The following is a 22,960-nucleotide window of genomic DNA, read 5'->3' as shown; positions in this document are numbered from 1 at the left end:
TGCGACGGGGTTGGGCCGCTTGTCTTTTGGGTGGACGCGTTGGATGCGTTCTTCTATAACGGAGATACTGCGTTTAAAGACGACAGTATCTTTAGGGTCAAAGCCGTCGATGGCATCTCTGGACTCAGTGTCCGAGTCACACTTGAAGTATATGGTGTCGCAGCCGTTCTCTTGCTTAACTTTGATGAGGCAACATTCGTCTTTCTTCTCGCAAAGTATTTCGTGCAAGGAGCCGTGCAGTGGTATCAGTTTCCCGCCGAAATTCTCCTGCATGTGTGTTGATATGTCGTCGTCTATGTATAAATCTTCTGTGCTTTTGGCTTCCTGTAAACAATAAACATTCATCTAATAAAATAGTTACATACTATTGAATTTTAGAAAAAATTTAATATGCCAAAAAGCCAACATCACGCGGTGTTCCCAGGCGGTCACCCATCCAAGTACTGACCGCGCCCGACGTTGCTTAACTTCGGTGATCGGACGAGAACCGGTGTATTCAACGTGGTATGGACGTTGGCGATAAAGCAAGCGAAAATATTCATCGGGAATATAATGACAAGATCAGTCATGCGAATAAGATCTTGTGATCGGTCTGTAATATATGTACAATGTAATTCAAATGCGCACACAAAAGTAACACGTTAGCATACTTGGCACTATAAGGGTAGCAGGTGAAAGTATGAGAATGTTGCTATCTATAACGAATTAAACTCAAAAAGATGTATTATTTTATTTTGTGTTATTAAATTTATTGTGTGTTATGTTTGGAATGTAATCCTTTTTCTTATACTAAATTCAAAATAATGTACCAATTTATTTTGAGGCACACAAAAAATATTTTTGTTTCTTATTTAAGTGTATAGGTATGTTTATACTTTGGACCTTGACTCTATATGGTGTATTAATTTATTGAAGCATTGTGGTACTTTTTGATTTGGTTGCAGTTAGCTTCAAATTTCAACTTGTGTGCAAAGAATTGAAAATAAGTATAAAATATAAATTACATATTTTTTTATTGAGAATAATGAATTGACATAATTATATCATTTTAATTATTTATTAATTATTGTTGATCTGGATACATCAATCATAACAAATAGGAAATTGTGATGAAGATTATTTGTAATCAGTACTCAGTTCTCAGTACACAATAATTATATCCGTCTTCACTGTCCAAAATATAAAAGGGATGGTATGTTAAATAATATTAAAAAATTAATCCCAATAAGTAGTAAAAAGCCAACATCACGCGGTGTTCCCAGGCGGTCACCCATCCAAGTACTGACCGCGCCCGACGTTGCTTAACTTCGGTGATCGGACGAGAACCGGTGTATTCAACGTGGTATGGACGTTGGCGACAGGACAAGCGAAAAGAACAGGACTATGATGCCTTTTGGACAAATGTTATCAATTACCGTAAACAGATGGCTCTCCATTCACCTTTTATTTTAATGTCACGATAAATGTGGAGATGGCGTTGGATTCTAATTATTTTGTACGCATTATAATAACGCTATTACCAGTACCGTCTTTACCATAAGGGCACAAGGGGCCAGTGCCCAGGGCCCCCTTCCTCAGAGGGCCCCGAAGGGCCGACAATTTCTCTCACATTTAATCTCAAAATACTCATTACACTTTTCTCAATGCCCGAATATCGATTATTTTTAGATTTATCCGAATCAATATATTTATATGAATTTGAGTGACATCAAGCCTACAGGGTCTCGGTTGTGTGCGGTATACAGACACGGTAGCTTCTAGCTTAATTTAAACTTAGTGCGCTTTTTGGCTGTACTAAAGGGCTGTTTTTGGTCTGATATAACTTACCAGACAATTACTTGAGTTTATAAATTTTATAATCTAGATTTTATAGTCTATAATGTCTATTTTCAACTTACATATCATTTGATTTTTTATTCAGTTATTCAGTAATTTAAAAGTATTTCTGAACGCATCCTACCTAATTTACTAAGAACACTATCTAGCGATCATCTATGCAAACCGCTCCAATGCCAAATTCAAGCGACCATAAAAAATGTCGACTTTGTCTATGGTTGGGCCCCGGATAAATTATGAAAAACTTTCAGTCGAAACTTTTTACCTAAAGTTATTACTCAATATATCACTTATTTTCACAGAAGTGTCGTGATTTAATTTTGTTTAATGTAATTTGGGTAAAATTAATAGAACTATTGATTTGTTCGTTTAAATATTATTTCATTATGTCGAAAAGAACATATCTAAGTGGTTCACAAAAGAGAAAAAAAGTTTTAGCTCAAAAAGAAATCACGGAAAAACCTTCAAAATCATTAATTATATTAGATTAGATTACCCATAATAAAGCAGATCACAGTAAAAAAGTGTATTTCACTTTCTTTACATTCCAAAAAGGCCCCAAATTCTTGTGTGCCCAAGGGCCCCAGCACAGTCTAAGACGGCCCTGGCTATTACGTGTGCATAACGTAACCTCATCATATTGTTAAGTTATCGTATTTTGTCTGCTATGTACTTTATTTGTCCAGTTAAAATTCCTAACATTATTTAAATTGTAATAAAAAAAGGAGAAACCTCTCAGCCGCATTACAGCGCTTTACGAAACCTTATATTATAGATTGCTACTTATAAAAAAATAATATACTTTAGTCATTTTAAAAACATGTACTTTCTCTACTATGTACATTATATTTAAATTTAGAATGTTCTATTGCTCTTAAACCATCCTCACCTGAATAGCATTGAAGGCTTGGCACCGTTTCAACGCGTTGATGTGAATCTCATCGGTCAGAGTGTCGTCTATGGACAAATTTAATTTCTCTTTCCCGCCATTTCCCTCAGCGATTGTGACGTTAACACAATTATCTAAAACTTGCAAACTATTCTCTCCAGACCGACTGAAGGTAATCTGAAGGAGAGGTTTGTTATTGCCGTTGATTTTCACAGTAGAAAAGGATTTTACTGGAATTTTCGTTTCGCTATCGTCCTTGAGACTTTCTAGAACATTTGCGACTCCTTTGTTGACTAAATCATCGGTTTTCTTGCTAGATGCCTCTGAAATATCGGACGAATCTTGCAGAAGATATTGGAATTCCTTTCGGATCAATTCTCGTATGAATTCTTCGATGCTTCGCGTATCCGTCGCTTGGTCGATCTTTTGACGGTCTATTATGTCATCGGTTATCGTTCTGTAACAGATAACATTAAAGAATATATATAATAAGAATAAGAATATGCATACCTCATCCAATTACTCATTTTTCAACGTGAACGTGATTCGATTTTCAAAAACCCCGCGCCCTTTCCCATTGTGACATAATATTATCATGAAATTTGGTTCCTCCATTAAAATAGAAAATATCAACAATATATGTATATACATTCAATAAAAGTATGAACCAAAAAGCCAACATCACGCGGTGTTCCCAGGCGGTCACCCATCCAAGTACTGACCGCGCCCGACGTTGCTTAACTTCGGTGATCGGACGAGAACCGGTGTATTCAACGTGGTATGGACGTTGGCGATATGATAACGGAATCTTATGATCAGATTATATCTATAGTAAAAATAAACATACGATTTGTCTGCATCACGTCGAATGCCAACTTCGAAGTCTCTCGGTGGAAAGCTTTTGGACATCTCTCGTGTTTGAAAGAATTGCTCCCAGGGACTGCCTATAATTTATGATCAAATAATCGGTATGTTTCATGATTATTGTGTTTTTTTAACAAAAAAAAAAAAAAAATTAGAAATAATTATTGAAGAAACACTAATACAATTTTTTTTGCGTCAATATTTTATCATATGTTTACGGTAAACATATAAGTAACATTTCATTATAATGCAAGATATACGATCAATCAAGGTCATAGTATTTAGGTATGATTGGAAAAACTAATAAACTTTATTTATAATTGCAAAAATACCCTTTAATATATATTTTGGGATACATATAAAACCCACGTCAAAATGAAGATTTATTTACATTATTGAAAGTTATTTAGTTGTCTTTATTTACCTCTGTTTAAAATAAATAACACGACCGACTCACTTGTGAGTATTTAAAAATTCTCTTCAAATAAAACGATTAGCAAATATAAACTTATTTATTAATGTAAGTTAAGAAACACATGCAAACACAAAACTATTTCCAACACCATAATCTACAGTAAGAAGGACCAATTGCATTGTTTGCGCCTTTTGCAGCATTTTTATGATATAATATTATATTAATAATAAAAATAATTGTTTTTTTACCTTCAATGTACCAAGTGGTGAAATAATTTTAAAATCGATACAAAAGTACCTGAGTTTACTGCGTTCAAATAAAAAAAATCATCATCTTTATAGATAAGAAGCGTAAATGAGTATAGAGATTATTTCGATTGAAGTCCCTGAAAATAGTGTTGTAAAATACTTTAATAAGTTTACGAAAATAATTTTTTATTTAAACGTGGATTCAAAAACACCTTAATGAACTTGGCTTATAATTTATTATATTTGCTTCAAGAGAAATGCAATTGATCCTAATTAAATTATAAAAGTATATGTGAGTAATACAGAGTATTAATGCTGTTTCAAGATAAACTACAAAGCAGAACAAAATTATTATACATATTAACACAAACATATCGAGATGTTTTTCTTATTACAAAACCTTAATATGCAAACATGCTTTAAACATTTCTAAAGCAAAAAATACATGCATTGTTTGATTAAGGAAAAAGTTGTAATGAAAACAAAGTTAAACATGCCTCTAATAAACTATTTTTACGTACAAAGGTCCCATTAAATCATTGTTTTTTTTTTGTAATTTTTACATAAAGAAAATAAATTTTTAAATACCAATTATATATACGAGTATCAGCAACACTATGAACAAAACTATATTGAGATGAATGACAGATTTATGAAAGATATCTAGATAAAAATCATATCAATCACTTTCTCTCGTTTGTTCAATATGATACAACGTTTATTTTTTACTTCAAATAAATACATAGCATGTTTTAAAAATCAGGTGTTAAATTATGAAAAAAGCTTATCATGCAAGTAACATAGTGCGGCAAAAAATTAGGTAAATGTATTTGCGAATAGGGCTTTTATTAGCCGATATATGAAAAAGATAAATAAATAGCAACTAAAAAAAGTGGGCACACGTTTCATCACTTCTGTATGACCACAATTTTTACAGTTTTTAGTGGTTTATACTTTATTACTTTTCTCCCCAAGCTGTAAACAATCACTGACCGCTTTTCCAGCTAGCGGCCGGCGAGGCGGGCGGTGGCCGGTAAGGCTTGGCCATGCTGGGCTTGAAGTACAGTTGTGGCAGCGACTTCTGCATCGTGTCCACGCAGTGCGACGCCGGCTTTACCGCTTGCACTCGGCTTTTGCTGCTAAAAGATTATTTTGCTATACTATTAAGATTTATTAATAAGTCATTAATGAGACTACGAATTGCGTTATAGGATATTTTTTTGTAGTTTTTATATTTAAATTATAAATCAGGCTATGTATAAAAACTAGATCAAATGCCAAAAAGCCAACATCACGCGGTGTTCCCAGGCGGTCACCCATCCAAGTACTGACCGCGCCCGACGTTGCTTAACTTCGGTGATCGGACGAGAACCGGTGTATTCAACGTGGTATGGACGTTGGCGACAATACAAATAAAATTAATGAATGGAATACGTACGGTATTTAGATAAATGTTATCACATACCATTAATAGATGGCTGTCTGTGCGTTTACTTAGTTTAATATTAGTATGAAGGTATAGATGGCGTTGAAATAAAACTATTTTTGTAGATACGCGAAGTCTGATAGCTATGACCATTTAACTTGATATTTGTTTTAAATTCAGAAGTACAAAAACCTCAATAATATTGTTATCATAAAAAAGAAGTAAACAGGGAACCTCACACCGTTTGATTATAGTAGTTGATCATAATGAAACATAAACAAAAAATAATAACAAAAAGCCAACATCACGCGGTGTTCCCAGGCGGTCACCCATCCAAGTACTGACCGCGCCCGACGTTGCTTAACTTCGGTGATCGGACGAGAACCGGTGTATTCAACGTGGTATGGACGTTGGCAATAGCAGAAGGAAAACTAACGAAGGTATGTTTTAAAAGTATGAATATTATGTTAACTCTTATCGTCACGCATCAAATGTGAAAATCTTGTATAACTATTGGCACCCATTTCTTGCATTCAATATATATGTCACATATACTTAGCCTACTGAATAAAAAAAACACGTTCCAACCAACCTCCTATCCTCAGGCAGCGACATGGACCTCACAGTCTTCTTGTTCGCCTCGCAGATCCACCTCTCGTGTATGGCAACCAGCGGCTTCACGTTCACGCTCGCGAGCACCTCCTGTTCCACCGCGTAGGGCCCGCGGGATCCGGCCGGGCCACGTGGATCCGGAAAGTCCGATGGCGGATCCGGGATCCTGGTACGTTGCATGTGCACTTGTAAATTTATATGACACTAGCTGTACGCCCCGGCTCCGCCCGGGTAGTTGTTTATTGTAATTTAAATTATAATAAAAACTAACCTATCTCTCAAGTTGGATCGAACTGCACATAGTGTGCTTATTTTATTATAATCGGTTAAGTGGTTTAGGAGTCCATTGAGGACAAACATTGTGACACGAGATTTATATATATTAAGATTACAGACACATGGTATGACACACATTCAAGTATGCGTCGCTTTGCTTTGTTTACTTTTTGTACGAAAGAAAAAAATAGAGTATATATAGCACAAGTTAAATTCTTTTGTATTACTTCCTTGATATATTATACGTGTATGCATGTAAGGTGAAAAAAAAGCTTTTGTGAATAATTATTATTTTCATGAATTAAAAGATACCTTTTTAATCCGGTATAACTATCACGCACTGTGTCCTCACTCTCCGATGCCTGTCGGGACCTCTCGCCTATACTACCACCATTTTGTAAGCCCACAAATTCACTTTCAATTCTTTGTACTTGTTTATCAACTACCATCGTACTAGCTGGTTCGCTTAGCACAGGTTTTTCTAGAAATATTAAAATGATAAACGAATGAAATTATTTCTTTACAGACAATAGGAGTAAAAAAAAAAAAACAAAAAATTATTGCAGACAATTAAAATAAAAAAAAACATGCATGTGTATGTATAAAATACGACGCAAAAAAGCCAACATCACGCGGTGTTCCCAGGCGGTCACCCATCCAAGTACTGACCGCGCCCGACGTTGCTTAACTTCGGTGATCGGACGAGAACCGGTGTATTCAACGTGGTATGGACGTTGGCGATAGCTTCAGCAAAAGATACCATAATAATATTATAGTACTGTGTGCATATATTTTGGTTTAATTTTATTTTTAACGTTACTCGCAATGAGGGGAATACATCACTTTTCTTGATATTCAGAACATGCTTTTCTCTCTTAAAATGTACACAAGAATATCCGTGAGTACTTAGAACTCACTTTTAAAATGTACAAATTGAACTACTTGTATTAGGCTATCATTATATGTTAATATATATTTTTTTCAATTTTATATTCGTATTATAACGAATACAAAAATTACATTTAATGCTAAAGAGTTTATTGTTTGAAAATGTTAATCTCGGGAACTACCGAACCGATTTAAAAAATTCCATTATTAAACTTTTAATGTTTAAGTATTTATTATAATTAATAAATTATAGGTATGTATTTCAAAGAAGAAACTAATTATAATAAATGTGTTTGAAACCTAAAAAAATATGAAGTAATGGTAGCATTAAAGTTATTTCCTAAACTGCGCAAATGTCAAATTATACAACAAACACAAGTTTATCTCACCATTCAATTTATGGTCCGTTCCGTTTTCTTTACACACAACTTTTAATATTTCCGAACTAGTGTCCTTCACACTCAACTCTCCCGACAGCCAGGCATTCTTCCTCAACTTTGTACTGCGGGCTATAGGCGTACTAGGTAAGCTATAGTTCTTTATATCAAAGTTATACGAAACACTTTCATTTGCATTACGGTCCTTAAGTATATCGCGGATAGAGTCCAAATTGAATTCCGGCACTTTAATATGTAAGGGTTTATAAGACTTCGGCGTGAAGCTACGGCTCAATTTCGCCGTAGGTCGTTCGCCGCTCTGATCCTTAATGCTATTGTCGTTAAGGGCGAAATTTCTCGCTTCTGGGCTTAAAATGCTGCAATACTCCGTCGAATCGCTCCTGTGTAAAGTGCCTGGAGTGTCTTTAATTCGCTCGCGAAATTTTGATATCGGCGTGGAGCACGCACTTGAATAATCCTTTTCTAAATTATCGTATTTGTTAAGGAGTCGCTCATTTAAGTCTTCATTGGATATAAAGCATTTGTCGACACGATCGTAGGGCTCGGGGAGGGAGGTTTTGCGAATGGTGTGGTAAATGGGACTTCCACTCTTATTTTCACTTTCCGTGGAGCTCCGTGTGTGTATGACTGCGTCGTGTTCAATATTTTTTGGGCTGATACAGTCGGAATCACTTGGTGTGGTGGAGTCCCATGCTTGGGAACTAAAGTCAGACCTCTTCTTTGGCAAACGTTCTGGTATAATAATGTATTCCATCTCATTAAGGGCATTCTGAAAGTATAAATTATTGAATGATTAAAATAATCCCAGATTGAATATTTAGGTCTGCTGAAAATTGTTACTAAAAAAAACTTTTATTGAAAATAATCGCAAAAAGCCAACATCACGCGGTGTTCCCAGGCGGTCACCCATCCAAGTACTGACCGCGCCCGACGTTGCTTAACTTCGGTGATCGGACGAGAACCGGTGAATTCAACGTGGTATGGACATTGGCGATAAAGCAAGCGAAAATATTCATCGGGAATATAATGACAAGATCAGTCATGCGAATAAGATCTTGTGATCGGTCTGTAATATACAATGTAATTCAAATGCGCACACAAAAGTAACACGTTAGCATACTTGGCACTATAAGGGTAGCAGGTGAAAGTATGAGAATGTTGCTATCTATAACGAATTAAACTCAAAAAGATGTATTATTTTATTTTGTGTTATTAAATTTATTGTGTGTTATGTTTGGAATGTAATCCTTTTCCTTATACAAAATTCAAAATAATGTACCAATTTATTTTGAGGCACACAAAAAATCTTTTTGTTTCTTATTTAAGTGTATAGTATGTTTATAGTTTGGAACCTTGACTCTTTATGGTGTATTAATTTATTGAAGCATTGTGGCAGTTTTTGATTTGGTTGCAGTTAGCTTTAAATCTCAACTCAAATATTGTGTAGAGAGTTTAAAAATAAGTATTAGATATAATTTACACGTTTTTAAATTCAAAATAATGAATTGATATATTTATATCAATGTTGATCTGGATACATCAATCATAACAAATAGGAAATTATGATGAAGATTATTTGCAGTCAGTACTCAGTTCTCAGTACACAATAATTATATCCGTCTTCACTGTAGTCGAAAATCTAAAAGGGATGGTATGTTAAAAAATTAATCCCAACGAGTAGCAAAAAGCCAACATCACGCGGTGTTCCCAGGCGGTCACCCATCCAAGTACTGACCGCGCCCGACGTTGCTTAACTTCGGTGATCGGACGAGAACCGGTGTATTCAACGTGGTATGGACGTTGGCGATAAAGCAAGCGAAAATAACGTATCTATATGTATGAATAGCGAACATACAATATTTCAATGGGATTCAAGTCTGTTCTTGTAGGTAAAACAATAATTATAAAGTACACCAACATTAACAAGTAACAAATAAACGCTGTAGCTAATATTTATCATGTTTTTAGGGGCTAAATATAGTTTATCCCAATACCTAGATAAATGTAACAGAAGCATCAGAATAGCAAACTTAAAAAGTTCTCTATAGTTGAAATTCAACTCTACACTTTCAGAAATTTATTGAATTACTACTTATATTAGCTAGATCTCGCTCAATGAACTGAAAAAAGGTGTTTCAGAACTTATTAACAATTTATTCAATGTTGGCTAAAAACTGTTCTACTTCAAAGGAACAAACCATACTATTTTTTTTTTTCTAAAAGTACTTTTTAAGACTGATTTTTTTTTTACCCTTATCACGAGTTTAGAATTAAATACTTAAACAAAGTGAAGCATAGAACATTTCGGTTTAAAAATAAGTCCCTGATAAGCAGCAAAAAGCCAACATCACGCGGTGTTCCCAGGCGGTCACCCATCCAAGTACTGACCGCGCCCGACGTTGCTTAACTTCGGTGATCGGACGAGAACCGGTGTATTCAACGTGGTATGGACGTTGGCGAATGAGCAAGCGAAAATAACGTACCTATATGTGTAAGTACAGATTATTTAAGTGGAATCTAATTTCAGTCCACATTTATCTTATAACAAATTCCACATTACACTGTAGCGCTAGCAATTTTCATCAAAATTATTATTTATGATTTGCACTAAAATTCTCAATTGCAACTGCATTCACAGTTCAAAATTACACAATAAATTACAATTAAAAATATACACCATTCTCTTAAGAAAGAAAATTATATAAAAACCTTAACACTCTGTAGAGTATGCTGCAAGTCTGTCAGACTGATCCTCTCCTCCCTGGACAGAGTAAGGCCTCTCTGGAGTAGAGCTAATAAGCAGCCAGGGTAAGTCCCATCTTGGGGCAGACGTATACCTGTCTTCCATACCGTGTATGTTTCTTTGAGCTTCTCGTAGGAGTAGCCCTTCCATGGGATTTTGGCTGTGAATTTGAAAATTGTTATTAATTATAATTCAATTGAGTTTTGTGTTTTGTTGTTGTTCTAACTGTATAGTGCAACATAATTATGTGATTTTTCCTGATTATGATAGAAGCTAATTATTATTCAGGGATTATAATTGGGCAAAATTAAATGACATAATAACAAACATTTTAAATGCTTCATAATGTAAATCTTTTTTTTCCCATTTCATTGGATAGGTATAAGATTTACATGTTTTATTAGTTGATGAGGTAGCTCCTAAAACATAAAATTAATGAAATGTTTATCGATAAATATCTCATTACTATTTTCCATAATATTTATCATCATTACAAACTTCACTGGGCAGACTACTATAGAATGATACCTAAAATATTATTTTCTACATAGACATAGAACAACATTTTCCACGGCCACTAGTGAAATTACAATTGAAATGATCCAAATAATCTCTCATCATTTCAGGCAAAATTCCACAACCAGAACCAAAGTACAAGAAACAACAGGAACAAATCTCCCCTTAAACGACAACCATACAAAGTGACCCACCATTACAGCACTCCCACAGCACCACGCACAGCGAGTACACGTCGCTCTTGGAGCAGGGTCTCACGAGCCCGTCGTCGTCCGGCTGGAACAGCTCGGGTGCGTGCCACCCGTACCGCGCCGAGTGCATGTAGACCTTGTACTCCTTCAGCGCGGAGCCCTCGGGCCCTAGGGAGCGCCCGGACAGCAGGGGCTCTGAATCCGCCGTCCTTGTTTTGCATGTGTCTGTTCATTGAATATATATAAATATATATGTTTACTTATGGTGGGGCGGGGATATCAATAGTGTTAGAGACTGTAACTGGTATTTTAGATTTTTTTGTGTATGTAGATCTACTTGCCTGAACATATTGTATCAACAATGTTGAATAAAGTTTTACACATGGAATGATTACATTTATATCAATTTTACTTTATTAATATTTAGGTCGTCGTAAAAAGCAAGTTTATGGTTTGCAGTCAGTTAGGTATATTTAAAAATAATGTTAACTATTAGTATTGGATATAAGACTCATACCCTCAATGAAGGTATAAAATAAGCAAGACCACTTTGCTCATGATAAATACTATTGATCAATTTAAAAAAAAATATGTGCTTTAGTTGAATTTTACTTCAGAGACAATTTCACTTAAAAAAAAAAAGTGAAGTCCCGTGTCCCCTAGTGGGGTATGGGGCAGATGATATACAGCCTTCTGTGTCCTGCCAGACCGAGACATTTTTTTTTTTTTGTGCGTCCTCACCGGGAATCGAACCCAGGACCCCTCGGTTCTAAGCTCACGCGTTAACCACTGTACCAAGGAGGCGGTCAATAATTTCACTTACATACACATTTATACTCACTTTGTCCTGCCACTTCTCTTACTTACCTTCAATATTAACATACAACGGTTCAGGCGAATACGCGTCATAGTCCTTTTCGGTCATCTTAATTTTAGGCACCTTCACGCACGGGCTCAGATCCGCGAGTTTCGCCGTGTCATGTGAAGTGAGCATTATGCTAGCGCTATTCAGGTCAGTGTGAATGTAGCCTTGCATCATGAGAAACGCCAGGGCGCTAGTTATGTCTAACGCGTAGTGGACCGCCGTTTGCGTGCTTAACACTCGACCCTGTTGGGAAATTGTTTGTTGCATTTTTAATTGATTTTAATGAAGAAATTTTTAACCAATATGTATGTAGCAATTGCTGAATAACAATTTTGTTGAGCATAAATCGCTCGACTTTAATTGTTACTATATAAAATGGATATAGGGTTGAGTAATATAAAAGGAGTTGCATTTATTTTACGTATCTAATTTATTTTTAAACAAACTGTTTTTGGATCTGTAATTAACTAATTAACTAGTCATCCGAGTTTATGTTTAGTTTAAAGTTATGAGCATGTTTAAGTTAAATATACAAGGTTAGTTTCATATTTAACAATATAACTATTATCTTATTATTAATTACCTGCTCATGTATTATACTGAAGAGTGTATCAAGAGTTCTCTCGCAAACTATATGCACGTTGTTTTGAACATCCGGATACAAGCCCATTAGCAGAATTACGTTCGGGTGGCGACATTTTCTGCAAATCACAAAGGGTCAACAGTGATGGCTCATGGGTTTGGTACCTATGACAAAAAGCCTAAGCTACGTAATGAATTTAGTCGGTAGTCAACTATTGCAATCAGAGTCCGATATAACCCAGAGCATTTTTATAGAAGACGTTGGGTATGCGTCAGAGCGTTCTCCAGTTAAACATCAAAAGGGTCCATAGTGAAACGGAAACTTTGAACAGCCTGTGGTACTGATAAAAGCTTTGCAAGCCGTAGGGTTGAAAAAAACAGTTTTAAAATCGTTTTTTTTTTATAGGAAAAAAAGTTGAATGATAATGGAAATGTCAGAACAATGATAGTATAATATATAAGAGAAAGATCTGTCCAGGTTGCTGGCTATGGAGCTAAGGCACTGTTCCGACTCCATTTAAGTAATAGCAGTATACATGGTACAGTCGTTGGTGTAATGTAAAATTTCTGGTTATTCCTCGTTTATTTTTTGAAAAGTTGATATTGTAATTTTTTTCATCAGGTAAAGTACTTTCTATACCAGTTTAAAGATTTTCGATGTAGGTATATAATAGTTACTGGATAATCACCTGCGCACACTAAACGATTTCACTTAAACAATTAAAATGTTTAATCCATATGGACTTAATAAAATAGCTATATGGTTTAACATATATTATATCAATCAAATAAAGTTATTTTAAAACTGCGTGAAATATATGTTGCTAAGCAAAGCGTGTCGCAATGGCTGATTTCCAGTAGTTTACCGATTTGAAATTCTCTATACATTTCAATTAATTTAAAATCAAAATCCGCCCGGTCAGTCGTTTCAACGCGAATCCATAATAAACTAACATAGTATTTGCAAACTACCCGCAAACACAGGTGAAAACAAAAGTAATCATACCCTTTGTCTTACCTATTAATTACTTTCCTGTACCTTATTATAAGATTTATTTACAGTAGCGATTACCTTAGAATATTGATCTCCATATTGCGCTTCTTCTTCACCTGTTCCATAGTGACGCCATACAAAGTTTTCATTTGAACCGGCACGACGCCCCATTTACCGAGACACCACTTCTTGTTTCTATCGTACGTCATGTTGAGGTTGCATGAACTAGCTATCGGTAAACCGAACGTACTCGCATCGCTCTGAAACAGTGTTTCTCATAGATTTGAGAAAACTTCAAAGCGTACTGCAGGAAGTTGATATATACAAAATACAATTTTAACGCGGCAATTGTGCAAATTATATGTTTATAAACTACACTATGTTTCCATTCATAAACGCGAAATTACAAGTAAGATACTCCAAGGTTATTTTAAACTTTGTCCAGATATTTCTTGAAATAAACATAAAGATATTACGGCATCAATACTAAAATATAATATAAGTGAAGTATAAATCATTGAATGTATTATGTAATAAGGATATTAAGAATAATAAATAATTCACCTTTGTATCATCTGTCCTACTTGATTCAGCGGAATTCGCTTTCTCATCCACAAAGCCGTCAACTTCCTCTTCATCGCTTCGTGAATCCAGAAAATTCTTAACATCGAACGGAAGAGAGTTGTTTTTGAGGAATAGAGGCGACACCGGCTGCTCATCATCGAAATCTATGTGTTTCTGCGTCAAAAACTCTGGCGACCTGCACTGGCTACGTTTCCTTGGTTCCGAAAACGAGGTTTTGAACACATTTCCCGGCATGAATACCTGATTCTGAAAAAGGAACTGTATGTTTGGCACGCCGTCGTGTTTGTCATCGGGTTGGGCGCTTCGGGCCCTTTTGTGCAATTTCTTTTTGTACTTCAGCGCGGATTTCTTCTCGTAGTTGAATGTTTTGTCGGGATCGCCGGCGCAATCTGTGCACGAGACGGGAAGGGAGTGTCGTCCACATTTCTTTCTGTTTGGTGTTTCTTTCAGTTCGTTGTAACCAGCAGAACGCCTGGCTTGAAACTCTGCTAAGTCCCGTTTGTACTCTTCAGTGCGTATTGTGCCTATGTGCCCATTTGTAGGCTCATCAGCTTCTGCTTCGGATGGATTTATCTGACTAGTCGTGACTGTCACCCGCTCTCTAAAATAATCAACAAATGAACATAAATGTGTTATTTCTTATGAATTCATTTTTCAAACAACACTCAGTATTTGAATAAAAAGTGTAATATTGCAACGTTTAAAATTGTGAAAATTCATCGTGTTACTATAGCATATGGTACAAAATTCAAAGGCTCTAAATGTCAAATTAGATAGCATCGACCGCTTTGCTTGATGCTATCTTTCTTATAAAATGAGTATTAAAAACGCATCTTAATATTACTGTGGGAAAAAACCAGAATTCGAATTGTGTATGCAGTTTTATTCCGACTTCTAAATATAAAACAATAATTATACGGTCGGTTTAATTAACAACCAAAACATAAAAACAGTAAGCCCGCACTATGAGAATGTCAGTGTCATCGGCCGACACAGTTTTAACGATTCAAAGTTAATTGCTCTCGTAACGGAAATGACCAAAACTGTACCAAGTGATTCACTATTTACAGGAAAATAATATATTAAGAATCAACTCCTCTTTTTAAGTTGGTTTCAAAACACGATTCCATTTTGGTTGGTCTCGAATTTACGATTGACCTATTGTTCATTTGTTCATACTCCGCCTAAAAAACATCGGTAAATACCATACCTTTATCTCGATTGAATACATGGAGGTCACATACCAGCGCTTTGTACACGAATCCATTGCAAATCTATTTTGGTATTACATAGCCGTTGTTGGCAGTATTGGGTATTGGTGCATTTTAATTATCATGAAACGTGCATATGTCGTGTATGGATCAATTGCTTACTTTATAATAATGTAATGAATGACTATAAAGAGGTTTACGTAAGGTTTTTATGGTTGCTTTCGTGTTTTAATTTCCTTAATAGCTTGTACAGCGAGCTTTTAGTAGAGCAATCTTATTAATAGGAAACATTTATACATTGCAATAAATCTGTAAGGCCCATATTCCGGTCGCCAATGGGTCAGATTTATCGGCAATCGACAATCGATCGTAATTTTGTTTAAAGCTTAGCATTTTCATAGACGACGTGTAAATGTTGAAGATTATCAATTTGTAAGTGAAGTCCCGTGTACAGATGATATACATGTTTCACTGATCGATTTTCTTTATGGACAAGTAGGTGATCAGCTTTCTGTGTCCTGCCAGACCGAAACATTTTTTTTGTGAGTCCCCACCGAGATTCGAACCCAGGACCCCTTGGTTCTACACTCATGCGTTAACCACTGTACCGAGGAGGCGGTCAATATCGATTAAGTAATATACAAATAAAAAAGGACGTTATTTATATATGTTTCGTTATTATTGGGAAAATTCTATTGAAATATGGTTGGCCATTGGCTTAGGTATTTGGAAAAAATTTCTCTTTCTAAATAAGTTTCATACAAAAATGAGTCACCGAGGTAGCTCGAAATTATTTATTCGCCATATCAACAGCTATTACATTGTCATAATTTTTTATCAACACGTTCGTCGATCATTTCACATCACATTTCTCATTACGATTTGCTCACTTCTCACTGGTTTTATTGTACATTTTCGCAATGATTGTCGCGCCGTAATGAGTTTCGTTCAATATTCAACTTCGCTCACGTCTCACGCGCAATTCTTGACAAGTGAAAAGTATGTACTCCTCGTTGCTTTTTATCATGACAATAGTTAAGCCGTTCCTGCGACTCGCAATGATGTGATGATCAATTCATACTTTTCAAATAGAAAGTGTAAGTAAATTGATAGCGCAAGTTCGCAAAGCGCCGCGGTCTAGCTTTTAAACTTTTTATTGACAATTGTTTTTATGCTTTCACGTTGTTGCATTTTTTAAGTAACTACTTCGTTTTTATGAATATATTTAGAGTTACTTAATGAGAGTCTTTTCAATCAGTTATAACTAATCTACATAGTTTATAATCATTTTATTAAGAAGTAAGAGTAAAACGAAATTATACACATAAATTGGACTTCGCGTCTAGATAACTCTGGTAGGGTAAAAAAGGTGACAAATTTCAGGTAAGCAATCGGTAATCGGTATGTTAGGTACCGAGATTGCTAAAGCATCTAGGCAACTTATTTTTTACATACGCTACATTGTATTGGGTATGTATAAATATACCTTGAGCTGTCTGACCAAAAGGTCATGATTCTGCACGCTGCATTTTCAAACATAAATATTATATTTCTTTAAAAAAAAACAAAATTATTTATATATCCAATCATTCTCATGGTCCATGACCCTATATTGAATTCACGCAACAATTTGTATATTAATTTAGGAAAGTATTAAGTATAGGAAATTACGTTAAAATCCGGCATGCGCTTATCAAATACTATTATGCAATGTTATTTGATGGGATCGCTATAGCGTAAGTCAATATTAATCACGATCAAGAATCACGTCCACTCGCCTAATACCGAGACGTCGTGATTGATACATCCATTAATAACTTCATTCTATGCGGAACAGTTGTTATCTATTGTTTAAAATAGCAAATTCTACTTTCACCGAACTATTTACCGATACGCTTCAAATTTTAGTTTATTGCCGTCAGAAGAGTCAAATTGATGGTTCGACGGCGGTTTGTTTATGTAAGATTATCTATGACATTAAAATTAGGTAGCTGATGCTTTCTATTATACAAGTTGCATAAGTACCTATTGTCCATAATACGTTTTCGTGTTATCAGCGAGTAATTTATCAAGAGCCTTTCCAATCTAATCTCTATCCCAGTAATTGGTATTACAAGATATAAATAACATTGTCAAAATGTGGGCAACTTTGCTCCGGAAGCACTTAAGTCTAACCTTCGTGTTGAAATTTGTATTCGTATGCGATTGTAGTTTAATTATTACATTCGCAAAAACTTGCGATTGGGATAATAGTTGTTCTAATACGTCTAAGACATGAATGGAAAATAATTTTAGGTTACATTTTCCTTTTCGATATAATCGTATAGTATAGATATACAACGAACTTTTAGTTATAGTGCTCATAATACCCTGGGGCACAGTTAATCTTATATATAAAATTCTCGTGTCACAATGTTAGTCTCTATACTCCTCCGAAACGGCTTGACCGATTCCTCTGAAATTTGGTAAGCATATTGGGTAGGTCTGAGAATCGGCCAACATCTATTTTTTATCCCGATATTCCTACGGGATACGGACTTACGCGGGTGAAACCGCGGGGCGCAGCTAGTACTATATAACAAACTACTATACTCGCTTTGGGTACTTACAGAACCGTAAAGAACTAACATATAAATACAAATTTAAGAGGACAAAAAAAATACTAAACCATTATCATGTAAGCTTCGACCATAAAATAGCATTGACGGCATTTCTTTGTGTATGAGAAACCTCAATAGTAATCTATGTTATTCCGACCTATATATGAATATCCTTGATAGGCCTAAAAGTAAAAAAAATATATATATTGGGATTTATCTAGTGGACAATTTTGTTTATTCGGGAAGGGATTTTTACTATGTGCAAAATTATAATAAAAATATGGTTTTCAATATTACAATCAAGATTAAACGGCAGTTATTAAAAGAACCACACCTCCAAAAGGAAAACACTTAGTAGGTTCATATAAAAACGCATAGTTGAATTTACAATGTGTATGCGAACTATTACTACAGCTATTCTTAAGACAATTTTTGGCGCTAGAAATAAAAAAAATACGCAAAAAGTTATTCACAGGTTATAGGAAAAATATATCGATAAATACTGCGAAGTAGAACACATTGAAGAAAAATTGCAAAAATGTTATTAGCATTTTTGACCGTTACTCAGTACTTTCGCTTCCAGTTGTATATTAATTATAATATTTTTTCTTTAAAACCCACGATCATTATTTGTTTAAATGGTTGAATTTAGACCATCACATACATTATCAGCTCTGTCCTTATTCAATTTTAAAAATCATATGTACAAGATCTGTCGAGTATATCTTTATGGTTTTTATTGACAGATCTAAGAAAATTGCGGTTCCAATCAACGCTAAATTAAATGCTGTAAAACAGTCTAGATCGTTTTATTTTCACAAATCAAAAACCGTTCTAAAATTCGTTGAGAAACTAGATAAAGATTAACATCGAGTAATTAAATCTGCATTTTTCCTTATTGTTTCACGTAACAATATCTTGGAATGGTTGTTTCAGTCAAAAATAAAACATTCAACGTGGTTACGTTTGGAAAGTACCATAAATAGTGTAACAGACTTTCAATGAATTACGATCCAGCCATCGTGACTGTTTAGTCATGGACACGACTATATTTCACCACTAATATCTGTTTGTAGATGTATGGATAAACTTTGTAAAATTAAAGTGTATCGTTTTAAATTTTAACTAAATAATTCAAACAGAGGTTCAACGAAAATTTAAGACAGGTCAATCGTGAGCCTGACGCGAGAGTTTTAATGTTTGTAGGTATCTTATATTATTACATGTATTTAGTATATGATTAAATGTGATATGTAATTAATAATTACGTTGTAAGAAATTGAACCTACTACATGTGCTGTAAGAGATTGCAAATGGTCATCTGGTGTTAATACATCTGCATTTTCTTTCCTATATTTAGAGTTAGGATAACTGCAACATTTTTAGGCTTTTCCAACGAAATCACGTAGTTGTCACATACGTTATATTGTGGTTTTAGTGAACATTAGACATATAAATTGAATAACAAATAGAAAACGAATGATACACATCATTCATTTTCTATTCCACGCGCATTCGTGAAAATTATGTTTTAGTTACTTTAGTTTTACAAACTTTCCTACTGAACATAGGCCTGATATTATTTAACTCTTATAATACTCGTATAAAAAAATCTGTTTCATACTTCAACAAGAATTATAGTTTACTGAGTTTATACCTGAAACCGTATTGATTTTACCATAAACTACTTTGAAGAGAGGCTTTTGATTAAAGATGTTTTAGTGGGTTCAGTGGGTTGGTTGGTGAGTTACATACCTAATTTGTATAAATAAAGTAACATTACTGGTTTTTATTAAAGTATTTTTATCAAATTAAAATCCGATGGACATGCATCCATTGCACCGAGTCATTATTAGTCGATTGTAAATGTAAATAACGAAGGAATATAAATTGAACAAAATACGCAACTACGTAAGAGGGAAATTTAATAAATCGCAGTCGCAAACTTATTTACATCAGCTTCAGATACATATACTATATACGGATGCGATTTGGCCTAATGTTTCACCTCAATATAGACGACATTCTCAATATTAAATGTGTTGCGGATGTGTTGCAGACTCATAGATTGCAAGGTGGATGGCGACGAACGTAATATTCTTTAGGTATAGTATAGTTGTAATAGGTACTGTGTATTATGAATGTAAAGTAGGTATATAAAGGCTAATTTAAAACAAAAATAGATTCTTTAGAAAACTTTCTAACAAGAATCGCAAAAGTACTGAAAAGAAAAATAGTATGGCTGACTAATAAGTGATATAAAAATCGGTTCGCGAGAAGTGGGAGAAAAACGGGTGTGAGTTACATACATACATACATACAAACATACAAGTGAAGCTAATAAAAGCGTGTTAAAAATCAATAACTGAAAGCGTCTTTCTTTAATGTCACAACGGACGGATTTTATGGAATATTATTCATTTTTTTTTTCTGAAGATAGGTAGCAGGCTAACCTAGCCTTAGGCTATATTCACTGCGGTGAAAAATGTATTCTCACGGGAATTCCCTTTAACCACGCGAGCGTAGACGCCGGCGGAAAGCTATTGATATTATGATTTTTTTACTCAATTAATTTTAATATTATATAATTTATACAAAGATAAGGCACAAGATTCAGAAATACTTAAGACAATACATAGGTCAATGATCCTAGCGATAAAATTATTCGTAGGGAAAACTTTTTAATCATTAGTAGTCGATGTAAGACTTGAATTCTTGATTATTAACTATGAAAATTTTAAGAATTAGACAAATTTACAACTCACTCTATAGAATAAGAATACCTGCTAATATCTTTATTATTTATCTTACCGTAAAACCCTTACCTCATTAAATTTAGAGGAAGAGAACCAAGTAAATTAAGATAATTCTATTGCCGCATTTAGGCATTCCTGCGAATAGTCTGACTGACTGACTGAGCATAATACCAAGAATTTTTAAGACTTGACTATTAACGTAATTTTTATTTTTAATTAATAAATTATTATTAATTATTGTTATACATTTTCAAACATACGTGTTCGCCATTCGCCTCATGATTCAACGACTAAACTTATGTACGTAACATTTGAGTTTATTCGCGAACCACTGATCACACACTTAATAAAGTGCCGTTTGATTTCGTCTGAAAAAGCCCATAGGTACCTATGCAAACTTCAAGGCGTATTGCAAATGCACTGTTACTTGCGTGTTTGTTATTCGCTTCGTTATTCGCATGAATGTGTAAATGCATCATCATATTTTTCTTATATCAGGTTTAATGTACAGTTTACTTGTAATGATAAAAGCGCAGTTTGTTAATATTTTATACAGAAAGTTATGTTCCAATCGAGTAGGTATTAATTCGAAACCCGCTTCCACTAACTAGAGTTATTAACTGATACCAACATAAATTCGAAACGCTTTTTCAATCATTCCTGTAAAAAGAGTGAAGGAGTACCCTCTTTCTTTTGCCGGTGCAGTAGGGTAACACATAAATTAGGTAGTAAGACCAATGTTTTAATTTTTGTCGTAAGCAATTTTATCTTATGTTAGACAAAATCGAAATTGCTTGTGCCCCACTAAAACCAGAATTTTCACCAAATAAACACAAACATGCTGAAAACATTATTCGAAAACTTATTAAAAACACTAAATATCGCTTCATTATTTTTGTTCACTTACCGGCGCAACCACTTGAAAACACCCATTTCCTCTGATGAATCCACTTTTTATTCGTTCGATTATAATTACACTTCATACGATTAACCAATTCGATATTGCGTTATTTATTTCGAAAACTTTTAGGTAGGTATACATTAAAAACAGAACGGGATAGACACGCGGAGATTTACCGATACCGGCGCATGAGATTTAGCAGTAAAAACCGTCTAGCAACAATGATCACCGATATATTGTGCGGTCAGACAAAACATCACGAACGACACGGCAGTCGCAATGAACTGAATTTAGTTTTTGTACAAATTACTTTTCGTCGCGCTCCGTTGAACCACTTCATCCACGCCGGTCAGGCCTCGTTCACTATTCAAGTCTACCACCGCGATTAGATACCTAACCTTTCTATCGATCTCGCAGTCACAAATAATTACCGAGCCTACAATTAACAAGTATCACAAGTGATAAAAGTAATATAAGGTAGCGCTAGATTTATACTGAGGTATTTACCGTTGTTCATTTGACGTTTCTTTTGTTGATTTACTACTTCGTAGCACTTTGTATTCATATAAAAATTTCTTCATGTTATTTTTAATTATTTCTGAATTATTTAAATATGAAATATCTGTATCATTTAGTTTTACTGATTGTAAGATCCTAACAAAAGTCAAGCATTTTCTTTGACAGGAAGTATAATTCTTATTTGTTTATATTTTTATCTCTTTCTACTATTTTTAATTTGTCAACATCATGATCAACTTGCCGAGTCAAATCAATTACCAAATAGAAACCATATTATATCTACAAAAGTATGTAGGTATATTCATATTGGAATGTTATTGATTTTATTAATCTGAGATTTCGCTTTATGTACTCAAAGTTAAAAACCTTTTTAATTTGGGTATTTAATTGTGTAAATAGACCATACTTCATATTTTATTAAAATTCAAGCATAGAGTCGATTTTTTAGATTAAATTCTTCTTCATATATTCATCTTATTAGCTTAGATCCTCAAGATAATACTTATTAGGTACTTTATTAGTCAGTAAAATGTTTTTAAATTGCTTATTTAAAAAAATATATTGATTATCGATAAAAACATTATCAAATAAAATCTAAAGACCACTAACATTTAAACTCATTATATTGATAATTTATAAATCAAT

General features: G+C 34.3%; 1 protein-coding gene, 1 long non-coding RNA gene and 9 other non-coding genes across 12 annotated transcripts in view; 1 reads left to right on the top strand and 10 right to left on the bottom strand.

The window, feature by feature from the left end:
• Positions 1-22,233, bottom strand: part of LOC119839576 — a 24,203-nt gene extending 1,970 nt beyond the window's left edge. Inside the window, exons 1-14 of one of the 2 annotated variants that reach the window (XM_038365932.1) lie at positions 21,803-22,233; positions 14,308-14,929; positions 13,822-14,003; positions 12,751-12,868; positions 12,170-12,410; positions 11,306-11,527; positions 10,562-10,755; positions 7,844-8,621; positions 6,879-7,047; positions 6,271-6,456; positions 5,246-5,391; positions 3,573-3,669; positions 2,726-3,182; positions 65-324 (exon numbers count right to left, since the gene is read on the bottom strand). In XM_038365932.1, coding sequence (XP_038221860.1) covers positions 65-324; positions 2,726-3,182; positions 3,573-3,669; positions 5,246-5,391; positions 6,271-6,456; positions 6,879-7,047; positions 7,844-8,621; positions 10,562-10,755; positions 11,306-11,527; positions 12,170-12,410; positions 12,751-12,868; positions 13,822-14,003; positions 14,308-14,929; positions 21,803-21,828 — 3,698 coding nt within the window. In that variant the 5' untranslated portion in view covers positions 21,829-22,233. The remainder of the gene's footprint in view (positions 1-64; positions 325-2,725; positions 3,183-3,572; positions 3,670-5,245; positions 5,392-6,270; positions 6,457-6,878; positions 7,048-7,843; positions 8,622-10,561; positions 10,756-11,305; positions 11,528-12,169; positions 12,411-12,750; positions 12,869-13,821; positions 14,004-14,307; positions 14,930-21,802) is intronic. The other variant, XM_038365933.1, reaches the window with a different exon arrangement.
• Positions 400-518, bottom strand: LOC119839823. The gene has a single exon (XR_005288284.1). It is a non-coding gene; the product is annotated as a 5S ribosomal RNA (ribosomal RNA).
• LOC119839822 lies at positions 1,238-1,356 on the bottom strand. Its single transcript, XR_005288283.1, has one exon. It is a non-coding gene; the product is annotated as a 5S ribosomal RNA (ribosomal RNA).
• Positions 3,399-3,517, bottom strand: LOC119839821. Its single transcript, XR_005288282.1, has one exon. It is a non-coding gene; the product is annotated as a 5S ribosomal RNA (ribosomal RNA).
• LOC119839580 lies at positions 3,614-7,142 on the top strand. Its single transcript, XR_005288261.1, has 3 exons — positions 3,614-3,693; positions 6,325-6,459; positions 7,093-7,142. It is a non-coding gene; the product is annotated as an uncharacterized LOC119839580 (long non-coding RNA).
• On the bottom strand, positions 5,536-5,654 carry LOC119839820. The gene has a single exon (XR_005288281.1). It is a non-coding gene; the product is annotated as a 5S ribosomal RNA (ribosomal RNA).
• On the bottom strand, positions 5,975-6,093 carry LOC119839819. Its single transcript, XR_005288280.1, has one exon. It is a non-coding gene; the product is annotated as a 5S ribosomal RNA (ribosomal RNA).
• Positions 7,187-7,305, bottom strand: LOC119839818. Its single transcript, XR_005288279.1, has one exon. It is a non-coding gene; the product is annotated as a 5S ribosomal RNA (ribosomal RNA).
• On the bottom strand, positions 8,726-8,844 carry LOC119839830. The gene has a single exon (XR_005288289.1). It is a non-coding gene; the product is annotated as a 5S ribosomal RNA (ribosomal RNA).
• On the bottom strand, positions 9,539-9,657 carry LOC119839817. The gene has a single exon (XR_005288278.1). It is a non-coding gene; the product is annotated as a 5S ribosomal RNA (ribosomal RNA).
• Positions 10,192-10,310, bottom strand: LOC119839816. The gene has a single exon (XR_005288277.1). It is a non-coding gene; the product is annotated as a 5S ribosomal RNA (ribosomal RNA).
• Positions 22,234-22,960: the final 727 nt, after the last annotated feature.

Source organism: Zerene cesonia, chromosome 4 (genome assembly GCF_012273895.1).
Source record: "Zerene cesonia ecotype Mississippi chromosome 4, Zerene_cesonia_1.1, whole genome shotgun sequence".
Classification (NCBI taxonomy): domain Eukaryota; kingdom Metazoa; phylum Arthropoda; class Insecta; order Lepidoptera; family Pieridae; genus Zerene; species Zerene cesonia.
Note: the sequence above shows the minus strand (reverse complement) of the source record. Positions and strands in the feature narration are given on the sequence as shown.